Below are 15,819 nucleotides of genomic sequence, written 5' to 3' on the forward strand. Positions count from 1 at the left end.
TTTTTTTTTTTTTTTTTTTCCCATCCCAGAGTGAGCAAACCCGGGGCCCCTCCACGCTGGCTCCCCGGGTGGGCCAGGTGCGGGCACCTGGGCGGGGAGAGCGGGGGGCCCGGGGGAGCGGCGCGGGGCGCGTCCGCGCGCGCTCGCCGAGAGCCGGCCGCCGCCCCCGCCCCGCGCCCGCGCCCGCCCCGGGCCCGCCCCTTCCTCGCCGCGACTCGCCCGCCGGCCCCGCCCCCTCGCCCGCGGCGCCCAGTGGGAGGCGGGGGCCGGCCCGGCCGAGCGCGGCGCCGGGCTCTGATTTGCTGCGGGCGCGGGGGATCGACAGCCGCGGCGGGTGCCTTCCAGGGGGGAGGGAGGGAGGACTAGGGGGGAAAAGAGCACGGCGCCCAAGGCGAGGTCGGCACTCCCCGTCCCCGCGGCTGGCGCAGGACCTCGCTCGAGCGGAGCGCGCACGGGGAGCGGGTCGCGGGGCGGCGGCGGCGAGGAGGCGGCGAGAAGGAGTCGGAGGGGGCGAGGAGGCGAGGGCGGCGAGCCGATAGGGGTCCCGGCCGCCCCGCGGGCCAAGGTCGACCCCCCGCGCGTGGGCGAGCGCGCCAGCCGGCCCCCGCGCGAGGGCCACCGCCACAAAGACAACGCCGGCGGCTGCTCCCCATGACTTCCTAGAGCGCGCGGTCCCCGCCGAGTCCGCTCCCTCCCGGGCCGCGCCCCGCGCCCCCGTGCGTCCCCGCGCGCCCCGACCCGCGCCCCGCCGGCATGGACGTCCACACCCGCTGGAAAGCGCGCAGCCCGCCGCGCCCGGGCGCCCCGCTGCTGTCCCCACCGCTGCTGCTGCTGCTGCTGCTGCTGCTGTGGGCGCCGCCTCTGAGCCGCGCAGGTAAGGCGCTGGGGCGCGGGGGCGGCTGTCATCCCCGGCCCCCGCCGGCCTCCCGGGCGCTCTCCCCCCTCTCCCCCCCCACCCCCCCGCCACCCGCGAGCTCGGGGAACGCGCGGGCCGCCTCTCCGAATGCCAGCCTTGGGGCCCGGGGAGGGAGACGCGCCAGCCCGGTACCCCTGCGCGCCAGAGGGCCGGCCGGGTGGGGCCGCGGCGCGCGCGGAGGAAGGGCCTGGCGCTGGATCGGCGAGAGGGTCTGTCCGCGAGGCCGGCAAACTTTGTCCCGAAACTTAGTATCTCCGTCCCACATCACTCGCGCCGGCAGAACTTCCTCTCCCGAAAACTGGGAAGGGTCGCCCCCTAGAGTCGCAGCCCGTCAATTCCGGCCGGGCTCCTGGGGCGGGGTGGGGGGGAGACACTGGCCCCCGGCCTGGGAATCCCAGAAGCCCCAGCCCCTCCAGCCCTGCTCCGAATCCCCCCCCCCCCACCTCCTGTCCCCCGGGGAGGCAGTTGTTCTTGGGTATGCCTCCCAGAGATGGGGTTTGCGGGGCAGAGCTGGGAGGTGGTGGTGGCGTCTGGGCAGAGAGGCTCAGATGGTCCACAGATGGGGCCCTTGCCTGCCAGAGGTCTGACTTGGAAGGAGCCCCCTCCCCTGGGCGCCTGCCTGGACTCTTGTAGCTCTGACTCCCTCCCACTCAGCTTCCTGATGGGACCGTGGCTTCTAAGCATCACCTTGGTGGTTACCTGTGGGATGGGTCTTTGCACAGCCTCAGACATCGGAGGTCTCAGAATGTCCCAAGTCCCCACTAACAAGCCTGGAGACGAGGCTCAGAGTTGCTGGTGCGAGGTCAGGGGAATTGGGGGGCACAGCTGGCCAGCCGCTCCACCGCCCGCCCCCCTTGTCCCCGCCACTTTGTAATTTGAAGCCATGTGGGAAGAATCACTTTCCATGCTACACTTCCCGGTTGAGATACCCTTTCCCTTTTTCCTGGCGCGATGGGTGTGTGGTGGGCCAAAGAGAATGAGCAAGAGTCGGGGTGTCCAGCCAGCACTGGCCTGTGGGAGCCGAGGGGTGCCTAGCCCAGCTCTGGGGACCTGCTGTCTCATCCCTGGGCTGCCACCAACGTGCCAAGGTCCTGGGCTAAATGACTCCCCCCCCCCCCCCCCGGGGATCAGTTGAAGGCAGGGTGGGGGGGACAACTGTGGCCTCTGGGAAAGTGATCTGGAGTCGGTGGGGGCCCCATGGTGGCCGAGGGCCTTAGCCCCGTCCTGCTCCTCAGATGGGCTTTCCCCAGGAACACAGGACGGAACCCTTCAGGGGAGTCGTCACCCCCAAAAGCCGGGGCCGGGTGCAGGCTGGGGCTCATGCCTTTGGCGGTTTTGCAGTGGGCCCCCAGCTCCATTCCCGGGCTCTGCGCCTGCAGTCCCTGCCCCCTCTCCGACCCCCTCTTTCCCGAGGGCGGCCCCTTGGAAGCAGAAACGTGGCAGAGGGGATGGGGCAGCAGCCTGGCCCCTGGCCCGGGAGTTGCTCATTTGGCTTTTGGTCAGAAAGACCGTTAGAAGCATGTGAAGAAGCCGCTTTCCTGAGCGGGTTTCCCAGACCCGTCCCACCTCCCAGGGCGGGACCCGTCTCGAAGTCATGGGCAGTGCGTGGCCAAGGAGGGCGGCTGTCCACCGCAGATGCGGGCAGGCGGGAGCGGTCCTCCCAGGCGCCTGTCCTTTTCTCCGTTGTGGGATGAGCCAGATGTTTTCCGAGTTTTCTCTGAACATGGCTCTTTTTCCTACCTTCTCCTTGGCCAAGTGTGTGAAGGAACGAAAAGTTAAGATTGCATTTGGGGCCCTTTAACATTGTAACGGGTGGAGGGGAGTATGTGAAATGAAACGTGACCCCAATATTTGGAAATTGAGGTCATCTCCTCGGCCCGTCATTGGTTGAGTCCAGTCACGTGCCTGCTTCTTGCAATAATTTTGTGGGAAGAGTCGTCCAAGCTTTGTGGGACTTGACAGATACGAAACGGTTAAATTTCCTCTGACTCAATCAAGTTGGCTGGAAAGACATCCTTTTCCATCCTTCCCCCTTTCCCTCCTCCCCAGAAGCGAGCAGTCAGTGGGAGGAGTTCAGAGGCCAGGCTGGCTCCCTGGAGCCCTGTCCCTCATCTGGTCCAGATCTCAGTGGCCGGAGGGGCCAGAGCTGTGGTCACTGCCCAGTGGCTTTGACCACCCAGCGGGGGCCCCAGGCAGGAGTTTCTTCGGGTGCGGGGCACGAGGTCCCTTCTCCTGTGATGTTGCTCCAGGGCTGTTCCTGGGGTGCCGGCCAGAGCCTGCCCCGTTACCCCACCCTTCAGATATTTCTGGACAAGCACCGCGGCCACGCCCTAGCCCAGCACAGCTGATGCCCGCCTGCCCCGCCCCTGCCTTCTGGCCGTCTGGCCCTGCCTCCTCCCTGGATCACAGACACTGTTGGCTGGAGCTGAGGGGGTGGGGAGCAGACTGTCCCCCCCCTCCCTCCCCCCACTTAATAACAGAACAGTTAGAGGGCAGACTAGCGATGATCACCTACACCCTGGGGCGCCCTGGGTTTGCATTTAAGGAGCAAAGCAGGGTCCCCCCCCCCCCCCCCCCCCCCGCCCCGCTCCAGACCACTGCACGTGTTAACTGCACATCACAACGGATGTGCTGGCATCTGCCTGGCCCTGGGCCCGCATCATGTCACCGGACCCTCCCACAGGCCTGCAAGATGCGGGAGCCCAGGTTCTGGGTCTGTGTGACCTCTGCATCTGGGCGCTGAGCGAGGGTCTCCTTTCTGCTTAGCATGGCCGCACCTTAGCGCCTTTGACTTAAGGGGGGGCGGGGGGGGATACCTTTTCACTTCACATCCATTTATCAGCTCTCCCTGGGGGACGCCTGGTGCCCAGAGCAGCAGATGCGGGGGGAGGGGGCGGTCCTGCCACATGTGCGCCCCCCCCCAACCCTGGGGCGAAGGATGAGTTGCCTTTGGCCAACAGTGTTTAGGTCCCAACTTCCTCCATCCCTTATCCCTCCCTCCCTTCCTCCCTCCCTCCCTCCCTCCCTCCTTTTTCACTGGAATGCCTTCAAGAGGAACCAGATTGCAAGCAGTCTACACTGTCCTGTTCCTTCTCTTTAGTTGGCCTTTCGCTCATCTGCATGACCTACCTGGACCCGGAAGGCCTTTGCACCCTGGCCTGGAGGGTTATGGGAGGACGGAGGTGAGTGGGGGCGGGCTTCTCGGTGCAGGAGCCCCCAAGTCCTCTGGGCAGCACGTGTGTTTGTTTCACTGTTCATTTTGGTGCCAAGTGTCACTTTAAATCATCTGGGAGGGTTGGTCCCATTGGGGAGACCTGGGGAAGCTTCCTGGAGGAGGTGACACTAAACTTGGCCTTTTCCTTCTTCTTCTTCCCCTCCCTTAGCAGGTGCCTTCATCCACCTCTGGCTTTACTCCTGTCTGCCCCTCCTTCTTGGCAGGACATCCCAAACTCTGCTCTGGTGTTCCGTGTTCTCTGGGGCTGCTTCCCTTGGCTGGAAAGCCCCTCATTAGCTTGGTTGGCAGGGCGCCCCCAGCACCGCTTGTCCAGGGAGGCGGTGCCAGCAGAAGTGGCTGCAGTGACAAAAGAGGGGGTCTCTTGGGGGACGAGTGGAGACCTGGGGGGCTGCCCTAACCCTCTCTGCCTGTGCGCGGGGGCCCGTGTGCCAACTGACAGTCTCGGCTCGGGTGGGGCGCCTCTGGCCACGACTTTGGGTTCCTGTGCGGGGGATGGGCAGTTAGATGTGAGGGGAGATGAGCCCCAGGAGCAGTGTGGGCAGCTGGGAGGTCAGTGCCAACTGAGCATTTGCCTCAGCTTTCCCCTCTGGAAAGTGGGGAGAATTTGCTCCCCACTTTGACGGTTGCTTGTGTGGAATGTGCCTGATGCACAGTGAGCCCCTGAGTTACGTAGGACGTTATTCCGCGAGCTCTTCTGGGTGGTATTTCTGCAGAAGGGACAGAGCACAGTTGCCACGATGGGCTTTAAATGTGACTGCTCCCGAAGAAGCGCAGCGGAAGGAGGCTCGGTCATCCCACTGAGTCAGGGTGGGACCCCGTCTGCGTGGTGGGGACGCTTTCCCACCCGCGTCGCCTCCTGGGCTCATGTGGCCAGGCCACGTGTGGCCACATGTGCGGAAATGTGCTACGAGCCCCTCTGAGGGCGGTACACCCGTGTGCGTGTCTGTGCGTGCGTGTGGGAGCAGGTGCGTGTGTGTGATGTGCCCACGCGCGGGGACCCACGTGTCCGTGCGAGTGTCGGTGCGCCTGCGGGTGCCTGTGTCTGCGCGGTTTCCTGAGGCTGTCCTGTGTGCCGGGCCTGGTGTGTGTGGGGAGCCGGGGGCCAGGTGACATTTCTCTCCTTGCCGTGAGCCACGCCCGCCCGATGGGTGGTGCTGAGATGAACCGTGGCCGTGGAGCCTGCGGGGGGGGGTGGGGGGGGGTGGGGGGTGGGGGGTTGGGGGGGGTGGGGGGGGAGGGGAACGCCAGGGCTGCGGGTCCTGCGGCGGGGCCAGCGGGGTCCTGCTGGGCCTGATCATTTGATGACATGTTTTTCCTCACGGGGGGGGGGGGGGGGGGGGGCGCGTGACACCAGGGTTTCTCTTTTCCTCCTAATTTTTGTTCCCCCGATGAGCCACTCCTCCGGTGGGTGTCCGCACTTTCTGGCCTGGCTCGGCGGGAGGGGAGCCTGAGGTCCTGAAGGCGGAGCCTGCTTTGGCCCTTCTCGCGGGCAGACGTGCCCTTGCTGTGGGCACAGCGTGAGGACTGGGGTGTGGGTGATGCGCGGGGCGGGCGGCTGGAGCCGGCCAGCCTGGGTTTGCTTCCCTGCGGCCCCCCTCCTACCAACCGTGCATTTAGCCTCCCCGTGCCTCAGTTTCCCTTTTTTTTTTTTTTTTTAGAAGGGGGTGATGATCACGTGTCCTGCAGGAGTTTTGGTGAGGGCTCGATGCATAACACGTGCAGAGCGCAGAGTGAGCTCAGTATCCACTTTGTGTTTCCCGGGCCCTGAGGCGACACGAAGCCGTGTTATGGGGTCTGGTGCCGGGCGCCTGGCCCTGCTCACCGGCTGGCTGTGTGAGTGGCTCCCTGTCTCTCCTGTGGGCAGTGGCGCCCGTGTCCCCCTCCCCGGAGAAACAGGAGAACAGGTGACACGGGAAATGTCCCCCGGTGAGTGAACGAGACCAGCTCACGAGCCTGTGTGACTGACCGTGATGGCTGGCGCACCGGGAGGGTTTTTTCTGCGGTGGGTGCAGGTGGCGGCTTTGCAGACCCAGACGCTGTTTTTGCGCCAGCCCCGCGGAGGTGGCTGGAGAGCCATTTATGGAATGAATGAACGCCCGGTCGGACGTGAGTGGATGTGCGTGGACGTGTGGTCGTGGGGGTCACACGGTCTGACGCATCACCCCATCAGCTTTGACTCACCCAGTAGTTTTTCTGGCCGATTCCCATCCTAAGTAATAACCCCACATTAGAAGCGAATGTCGCCATTCTTCGGTGACTCAGACCCAAGAGATGGACCCAGTCTGACCCAGTTTCTCCCAAATCTCCTTCTGCGGAGCTCCAGGGGGCGCTGCGACGTCTGCGTGCAGGACTCGGAGGGTCCCTTTGTTTTCTGATGCCAGGACCTGTGTTTCATGCCTGGGACTGTCACCCTTCTGGCCTGGTCTTCCCTGCCAGCACTTTGGCAATAGGGATCCTCATGTCTTATGTCGTTTTACCGAACGCCACAAATGTGTGCCTGCACCAGGAGTGACTTCCATGTTCAACCTCCCAGCCTGCGTTGTAAAAAGAGCGATCTCTCAATGACAGAAAGAGGGCGTTTCAACCCAACTGGAAGGTGGGAAGTAATCGTCTTGCATCCTGCCGAGGGTGACTGAGAGGCGCAGCGGGCAGCTCCGGGGGCGGCGCTGCCCGGGAGAGGGGTCCCAGGGAACCGCAGGAGAGGCTGGCCCTTGCCGGGAGTGGCCGCGCTTAGGCCGGAAGTGTTTGCAGACCTCTAACGCGACCTAGGTCTGGGCCGGGCACGGGCGGCAGGTGCAGGCGAGCGTCCCTGCAGCACAGGAACTTCCGGCGCGGTGCGCAAATCGGACTCCAGAACAGGTGATTGTGTCCAGGAAGTGCGAAGTGGGAGGTAGTGAAACATTGGCCAGCAGGGAGCGAGTGCTATCGACCAATCAGAGAGAGGAACTAGCCGGCCCCATTGGGGCGCTGGCCAATCAGAGGGAGGTACCTACCAGCTCTACCGGGCGCTGGCCAATCAGAGGCCAGCCTGCTTTGTCAGGCCCCGGTGGTTGTTGGGGTCGGGCCCTGGGTGAGTTTGCCCTCCTGCTGGTGTAGGACCCTCACGGGTGCTGGTGAGATGCCATTCTCAGATCCAGGCGAGGGGGTCTCGGCAGCTTCTGGCTTTTGTTTCTGGCCTTGTGCTTGAAAGCGAGGTCTGCGCCCCCCGCCCACGGTCCCAGGTGGGTAGCCTGGGAGCCTCTGCCTCGGGTCTCCTCCTTACTGATCCTGGGCTGCTCTGTTCCCAGGGCACTGCGCCTGGCTGAAGGCCAAGACCTTCCTGGGGAGGACAGGGGGTGGCTGTGCGTCCAGTGGGCCCTTGGTGCCCTGGCCAGCTTGGGTCGGTTCCCGGAACCCGGGTGCGGGGACAGCCGGGAGCCCAGAGCCCTGAGCCCTGCGCAGGGGCGGGCAGTGCAGGGAGCTGAGGGACAAGGAAGGGCCGCCTGGACCTCAGTGTGTGGTTCAGGGAAGCCAGAGCAATGTTTGTGCCTCTGGGGAAGGTGTTTTCTCACGTTCTCAGGGTGTGCCCAGGCTGCAGTGACTGAGATCTCTTTCCTGTTCGGTTTCTTCTTTGCTTTTCCCAGTTCTGTGTTTCCTGGACACAGCGTGAGATGCTTAGGGGAGCCCCGGCTTCCTCCGGGGGCTGCTTCTGCGAGCCAGCTCCCTTGTGGACGCCGCGTCCTCCTGAGGACAGTGTGGCCCAGCCTCAGCCGGTTTCATGCAGGGGAGGAAGGGACGGCGTCCCCCGTGCCTCCTGGGCCAGAGAGCGCTCGCGCACCAGAGGGCCGGGGTGGCTGGCGCTTTCTAGGATGGAGGTGTGGGAACAGGATTTCCAAACGGGGTTATTTTCCAGGGACTTATTTTGTTGTTCAGATTTATAGTTTAAATAAGGCCCGTTGCACTCAGTTCTGCTGGGAGAGTGGCTAGGTTTCACTGACCGCAGGGAGTGTGTGGGTCCTCCTTGGGCACCCAGTGTGGCGGGGCCGGCTTGGGGGGTGGGCACTGCTGATGAGGCGGGCAGGGGGCTCCAGGGGAGGCCCTGGGGTCAGCCCGAGCTGGAGAGGGCGGGACAGGCCAGCGCTCTCTCAGGGTCGGCCTCCCTCACCTGAACAGGTAGGCTGTAGGCTTCCGCATAAATGGTGGGGGACGCCTACAAGGGGAGCAGGGCCGGGACGGATGAGGAGGGGGCAGAGGCTCCCCCCTCCCTGTGTCTGCCCCGCATTCTTCCGGGTGGCCCCACCTTCCAGAAGCAGCGACTGGGGGAAACGTCAAAGGTAACACAACTCCCCATAATCCACACGGGGTCGAGTGGTGTCAGCGGCGGCTAACCTCGTGCCATCCAGCCCCCTCCCCAACCCCGGTGACCGTGGCGCTGGCCCCTGACGTCACGTCACGCTCAGCTGGAGACTCTGCCCAGCACGTTCAGCATGAGTACTTCCCTCTGTGACATGTCCGTGCGGGAGGGCGGATGCACGGATGAGTTCAGAATTCAGGGGCCTGGAGAGGCGGGTCGTGCGGCCGATGGCCACGCTCTCGGTTCCCTCGGGAGCTGGGAGGGCAGGGTGCTCGCGTCTTACCTATCCCGAGTGCCTGGGCTCAGCACGGGTGCCGAGGCACCTCTGAGCACCTCTTTGTGCCTCAGTTTCCCCATCTGTGAAATGGGCATAGAAGCAGCACCTGTCTCAGAAGACTGTTGGAAGGGCGGGGAGATGTCACACAGGAATTGCACCGTCACATTGCCGGCTCTCACAATTATTATTGCTCGGTGGTAAGTGCAGGTCGTCAGTGTATGTGGGTAGATGCAGGGGAGCTCATTCGGGCCGCGGAGCTGGGCCACAGGGGCTCGTGAAGGTGCCGCGGGAGAGAACTCAGACCTCACCCTTCTTGGTGCTCCTTAGGCCCAAGGAAGACGTGGGCTGGGCTCCTGGGCTCTGGACTGCCCACCTGTTCCAGGCCCTGGGTGGGACACTCCCGAGACAGGAGGACACCGGCAGTGCTGTTCCTGCGTGGCTCCGCGTCCCCGGGGTGCGCCGGCTGCCGCCCAGAGCTGGCTGGGGCCAAACAGCAGAGCAGGGTGCGCAGGCAGGCGAGGCTTGGTCTGCAGGCTGTGGGTGGGGTCCCCTCCCGGCCGCCCCAGCGCCTGTGCGGCTGTCACTCAGCTGTAGCACGGCTTCCCCCAACCCTCAGGAATGTCCTCGCCCCAAGGGCTGGTCCCAAGGCTGCAGCTTTGCTGGCGTTTTGCAGAGGGTTGGAGTTCTCCGGGTCTGGGGCCCTGGCTTGCCTGGTGCTTTCTGGGACTGACCGGGAGCCAAGGAGGCGGGCGAACAGGTCTGGTTTCCTGCGAGGTGGGGCTTTGAGTGGGCTCCACCGGGGATCCCCGAGGACGAGAGCAGACGACGGAGCCCGGGTCTGCACCTCCCCCGGCCCCCGCTCTTCCCGTCCCTCCCGAAGTCTGCCACGTCTCTGGCTTTGAAAGGGAAGTTCAGGGGATGAGTGTGGGAGACACCGATGAGCCAGCACACAGGGCCTAGGACAGCGGCTTCAGGCCGTCCACCCTACTACGGCACTGAATACCAGGGAACTACCGGGGGCCCATTTCCTTGGCCCAGCAGGGCGAGGCCGGGACGGCGGACATGCCCGGGCTCCTGGGGAAGGAATGGGATGTCTTACTGGGAGTCGGTGGTCTGGCCTCTGCCCTCGGGGTTGTTTTGCAGATGAATCAACTCAGAACTAGAGGGCTTGGGGGTTCCTGGGGTCGAAGGCTGCTGAGAAGTGGTGCCCTGGCATCCAGGCCCCATGTCCCACGGCTGGGAGGGGAGCCCAGCGGTCTTGGGTGTGCACCGTGAGGGCATGGCATTGAACCTCACAGATTCGTCCTGGGGCCCGCGGGGCTGGAGCATCTCAGGTCTGCCCAGGGCGGGTTTGGTGGCTGCCATCTGCCAGACGCCTCACGGCAGCACCCACGGTGGAAAGTGCTGGAACCCAGCCTCCAGAGCCTGTGGGTTTCACCCTTATGCCACAAACTGCAGGGCCTTCGAGCTTCCGAACGCTTCCTTGCTCACCGGAAATAAGTGAAAGTCACTTCATGGTGGAGACCCTCTCCGTTTCCCTCATTTCGTTGCCTTCTGATTGTGTCAGTGACACGAGGACCGGCATGGGGAGGGGGAGCACGCTGGGGGCAGCGCAGGCCAGGCCCGAGGTGGGTTCCCTCCCTGCAGCGCCGCGGGCCTGTCCCTGTGGACAGGTGCTGGGGGGGCTGCTGTGCGGGGGCTGGAGGGCACATGCTGGCGGGTTCTTACCACCCCCCCCCCCACCCCGAGAGGGCTGGGGACGTGGGGACAGGCCGTCTGGCCTGACTGTCCTGCAGGCTGTGGGGCCCACCCGCCATTCTGATCAGCCGGAGGGCAGCTGAGGGACAGTCAGACCCTGGGCTCCACAGGCCTCTCCTTGGGAACAGAGGCGGGAACAGCATGTGGCCCAGATGTGACCCAGGTGGGAGGTGTGCTTGCTTGAGAAGTTTCTCTGAAGGCCAAGGGTGAGAGTCTCTAGGACTTTTCTTCCTTCCGTTTCCCGTCTCCTGAGGGCTTCTGTGCATCGTTTTATCCTGATGGCATCCTTCCAAGGGAAAAGGTGTCATCTCTATTCCCCAGGCCCGGAGACTGAGGCCCACAGAAACCCCAGCGCTAGTAAGTGGCAGAGTTGGGGCCCTCGATAGCGTTTCCGTTATGGAACTCCCATGTATCCAGGCCCTGTTTGGGGAGTCGGAGTCCAGAGGGTAGACCTCACAGCCAGGGGAGGGGCTTTCGGCCCCATCGGAGGCATGATCGCCGCCTTCTTCTCTGGGGTCTCCATCTAGGCAACAGGCGGCTGACGGGGGAGGTTGGTGAAGCCTGGGGACCACCGTGGGTGATCTCTCTGCCCGCCGTGTGCCTCCCCAGGTCCTGGTTGGTGGCGGGTGCCCTCTCTGCCCGCCGTGTGCCTCCCCAGGTCCTGGTTGGTGGCGGGTGCCCTCTCTGCCCGCCGTGTGCCTCCCCAGGTCCTGGTTGGTGGCGGGTGCCCTCTCTGCCCGCCGTGTGCCTCCCCAGGTCCTGGTTGGTGGCGGGTGCCCTCTCTGCCCGCCGTGTGCCTCCCCAGGTCCTGGTTGGTGGCGGGTGCCCTCTCTGCCCGCCGTGTGCCTCCCCAGGTCCTGGTTGGTGGCGGGTGCCCTCTCTGCCCGCCGTGTGCCTCCCCAGGTCCTGGTTGGTGGCGGGTGCCCTCTCTGCCCGCCGTGTGCCTCCCCAGGTCCTGGTTGGTGGCGGGTGCCCTCTCTGCCCGCCGTGTGCCTCCCCAGGTCCTGGTTGGTGGCAGGTGCCCTCTCTGCCCGCCGTGTGCCTCCCCAGGTCCTGGTTGGTGGCGGGTGCCCTCTCTGCCCGCCGTGTGCCTCCCCAGGTCCTGGTTGGTGGCGGGTGCCCTCTCTGCCCGCCGTGTGCCTCCCCAGGTCCTGGTTGGTGGCGGGTGCCCTCTCTGCCCGCCGTGTGCCTCCCCAGGTCCTGGTTGGTGGCGGGTGCCCTCTCTGCCCGCCGTGTGCCTCCCCAGGTCCTGGTTGGTGGCGGGTGCCGGGCCCGAGGGCAGGACGAAGCCAGCCTGGGTCCTGGGCCCCACGGCACCCTTCTCTTACTTCTTAGATGAGGTCTGTGGGATTAGGTCTTGCGCCCTGCGTTCGGCTGCGAGGCCAGTGTTTGTACGAGGGGTGAGCTGCCCTGGTCTGACTCACTCTTTCCATTTAACTGGGAAGGAAAGAGAGAGGGAGAGGATCCTAGCCAGGTAGGTCTTGCCTGTTTAGTGTCAGTTGACACCCGATGAAAGGGGCACGTGGGGGTCTATCTGTGCCAGCCACAGCCCGATGTTGCGAAAGATCAGGGTGGGGTCGCTTTAAGCAGCCTTGCCCTCTGTGGGCAGCGTGGGGGTCGAGCGGTCGATCGGGTGTCCCAAGAGGCAAGGCACTGTGGCCCAGCCGTAACCTCTCCTAGGTCAGGGAGGCTGGACCAGCACCTCATCTACATCTTTATAAACTGTCAACATTCCAGGAAAGGAAACTAAAAAGCCCCGAGGAAACAGATGCCCTGAGCCCTGATTTCTGGGCCCAGACTTCATCTTATTGGCAAAATGCCTGTGAGGGGTCCCAGTAGCCAGGGAGGGTCTGCGGGCTTGCCAGGGACCGGGGATCAAGAGAGTTCTCCTCTTGGTTTGCTCTTAAAACGGATCATGCCTCCTCGAGCACCGTTCTGCTGCCTCGGGAACTTTGCTGCTTGGGTAACACAGCTGCCCCACCGCACGGGCCAGTCCCCTCTACTTGGAAGAGTCAGGGGTTTCAATTTATTTGAGACCAAGGGGGCACGGTTCTAGGCACCCCTAGGCGTGGGTCCCGTCAAGGGGCACGATTCGCCACACGCGGTGTCGGGGGTGGGGGTGGGGGTGGGGGGCTCTGTAGGTAGTCGTGTGGGCTTGAACCCAGAGGGCTTCCCAGACCCTGAGGGAAGGATGGGCAGGCGAGAGGGGGCCCGGGGCTATCCTGGGGGAGGAGGAGAGTGCCATGCTGCTGGCAGAGACGGCCGTCCCGGGTGTGGTACCCCTGGAGGGGCCCAGGGAGAGAGGAGGCAGAGGGGTTGGGATTTGGCCGCGCAGGTGTGGAAGAACATCTCGTCTGGGTGCCCAGCCTGGGGAACGGGGCCCGTGGTTTGGCGGATCGGAGTCTGGGCTCAGGGCTCCCCTGGGTTGTCCTGCCCTGACGTGAATCTGCACTTGGTGACGCTTCACACGGCAGTCGGACCATCCCAGGTCTCTCGAGGGGTCCCTCAGCAAGTGACCAGCTTGTGCACGGTGTGCGCCTGTGTGTACGTGTGCCCTTAAGCAGGTGTGAGCACTGTTCTTCTGGTGTCTCTGGTCCCGGGGACTCGTAGCTGGCTGGCGTGCCGAGCGCCTCCTCTGTGCTGGGGGCTTTCTACCCGGGATCGCTTGCTCCCACCAGGTCCGTATGGTGGGGATCCGTCCAGTGACTCAGCTAACGAGGAACAGACCTGAGATTGGAACGTGGCTTTGAGTACCCCAGGCCGCCTCCTCTGGCCAACCCCTTCCCACTTGGTCTTCTGGAAAATTTCCCAGTCGTCACCCAGCTCCTTAGCTGCCAGCTCTCCAGATGACCCTCTCCAGGCCTCCTTTAATTCTGGGATCAATCATCTTACCCCGTAAATCACTTCCAGAATCTCGCTCCGCCCCGTTTCGGAATTCCTTAAATAGGCTCTGCCTGCCCTTCTCCAGGCCTCTGTTTCTTTCCTGAGCCCTTACCTTGAACCACTTCGGTTCTGCGGGATGTCCAGGGGGGTGACGGGGTCCGTCCTGTTGCCTCCGGGACGCTGCCTCCCGCACGCGGACCCCAGGATCGCAAGCGCGACGCTCCGAGCCGTCTCCCCGGGGCGGCTGCTTTTGCAGAGCCCAGGCTCACTCCTCTGTCCACCTCTTGGTTCCCATGACCCAGTCCTCCCTGTGCTGAATTTGAGCCCCAGCGAAAGCCCCGGCCTCCAGGCTTGTGCCTTTCTCCATAAACACTGGTGCCTGGTCAATATCTCGGCAAGAAAATAAAGATGAAAACCCTCCGAAGAGGGGTAGTCTGGTCTTTTTCCAGTCACTTGTTAAAATATTTCCTGATCTGATTTCGGCGGTAGTATAAACAGCCCGTGAACGACTGCACCCGAGCAGGGCCCTGAGGCCCGTGCTGTTCAGAGCAGCGGCCCGTCTCTGGGGTATGTCAGGCACCAGGCTCTCGCACATTTTTCTCTGACGACTCATGCTTGCTCTCTGTCCTGCTGCCCCTTCCTCCCCACTGTGACTTCTCTTCTCGGCCCCTTGGGAAACTCTGAGCTGGAGGGTTGGCCCAGCAGGGCCCAGCTGCACGGGGTGAGCTCCCTCCCTGAGTGCTCCTGACCTTGCCCAGCGCACAGCTCAGGGCCCAGGGCCCGCGGGGAGGCCGTGGGGCGGGGGTGAGCACGGAGACGGACAGCAGGCCCGAGGGAAGGGCTTCCGGGGTCCTTCTCCGCCCCCACGTCCCACGGCCCCTGGGCCCTCCTGCCTCTTCCGACCCGGGCCCGGCCTCAGCCGTCACTGCTCTGGAAGGAGGGGGCAGTGTGGCAGCTGCCCCGTCGGGATGGGAGGGAGCTGACTCTCCCGGAGCACTCTGGCCCGGAAACGGCGCCCTGGACCTGGCGTCCGTGGCGTCTCTGCTGGGCCGCAGACTCCGCGTCCGAGTCTGTAACTGGACTCCGGGGCTGTGGGCGAGCGTGGAGCTCGCCTGCTCTGTGCGCTTGCCCGCTGGGCGGGCGCCGTGCGCAGCTTTGCCCAGGGGCTGGTTGAAGGCAGCTGGGCACTTACCGAGCACCAGAGCCTGCACACGGCTGTGGGGCTCAGTTGGATGCAGGGACACGCCGCCTGGCCCCGGGGCGAGGGGGAGACCCGGGCTGCTGTGGTCAGTGCGTGGCAGGCCCTGGCGTGCCTCAGTCTAAGCAAGGCTCACCTCCCTCGTGCTGCCCCGTCCCGACCCCCCAGCCCCCTGCCGCCCCGAGAGAGGAAGAGCAGTGCCTGTTGAGTGCTGGGGAGACCGGGGGTCAGAAGCCGGTCGAAGACCCCCGCTGACGGCATGGGCTGGGCCAGGACCGGGCCGGCCCCCGGCCTGTTTCTGCGTCCCCATCCACGTCCTTCCCGAGACCTCCCGGCTGTGTGCACGGTGGCTCCGAGGGCATGTTGTGGCCAGGCTGCTGGTGTGCCTGGACTTGGGACTTGGGACTTGGGGGTGAGATGTGCCGCCCAGGGCGTCCGGGGGATGCGGTGTGGACGCTCAGAGGAGGGGCGGGGCCGGGAGGGGCGGGGGAGCTCCCACCAGGCCGGGTGTTGTGGGGGGGGGCTCTGCAGAGACGCCAGCTGTGTCCCGTTGAGGCCATGTCCGGGAGGGAGGGGCGCACCCTCTCCTTAGATGCCTTCCCCTCCTCCTCCTCCTTTAATGGTGTATGTTTTTTGATGAAGGAGGATGCATTTTTGTAACAGTCCTTGTGGAAAAAGAAAAGTATAGAGAAAATAAAACTCACTGGTAATCCCCACACTCAGACTCTACTGGGTCTGAGCACAGAGAGGAGGGGACTGAGGGAGAGGCGTGGCGGCTGGCCTGGAAATCAGGGCGCAGCCCCGGCCCCGCCCAGCGCCCTCCCCCGCAAGGAGAAGGCTGAGGAGTCCCAACACAAGTCCTGATTTGGACGTTCTCCCCTCACTCTATAAGGACAGCATTCCGTCCTCCGTCACGGCCGCCGTAAAAAGCCCGATTCCCTAACAGTGTCTCCTGTGGTTGGACGTGGGTCGTTTCCATCTCCTGATACTGTAAGGGGCTGTGTTCGTGGGGCACGCTGCCTTGGACTTGACCCGAGCTGCATCTACCCCGGTGGCTCATGCTTCCTCCCTCAGGCTAGTCTCTGGTGGGGAGGAGAGTGTGCTGGGGGCTAGGTGAGCAGCAGACTCCCCCCCGCCCCACGTGGGCATGAAGGGGGGCTCTGGGTGGCCTTTGCTCTGTGGGTGTTAAGGCACAGCCCCCGCAGGAATTCAGGGCTTG

The 15,819-nt window shown here is 64.4% G+C and overlaps 1 protein-coding gene across 2 annotated transcripts in view; it reads left to right on the plus strand.

The window, feature by feature from the left end:
- The first annotated feature begins 386 nt into the window (after positions 1–386).
- Positions 387–15,819, plus strand: part of COL5A1 (collagen type V alpha 1 chain) — a 148,097-nt gene continuing 132,664 nt past the window's right edge. For both annotated transcript variants that reach the window (XM_047829411.1, XM_047829412.1), the window contains exon 1: positions 387–874. In XM_047829411.1, the coding sequence (XP_047685367.1) occupies positions 754–874 (121 nt within the window). In that variant the 5' untranslated portion in view covers positions 387–753. The remainder of the gene's footprint in view (positions 875–15,819) is intronic.

The sequence above is a fragment of the Prionailurus viverrinus genome, chromosome D4 (assembly GCF_022837055.1).
Source record: "Prionailurus viverrinus isolate Anna chromosome D4, UM_Priviv_1.0, whole genome shotgun sequence".
Classification (NCBI taxonomy): domain Eukaryota; kingdom Metazoa; phylum Chordata; class Mammalia; order Carnivora; family Felidae; genus Prionailurus; species Prionailurus viverrinus.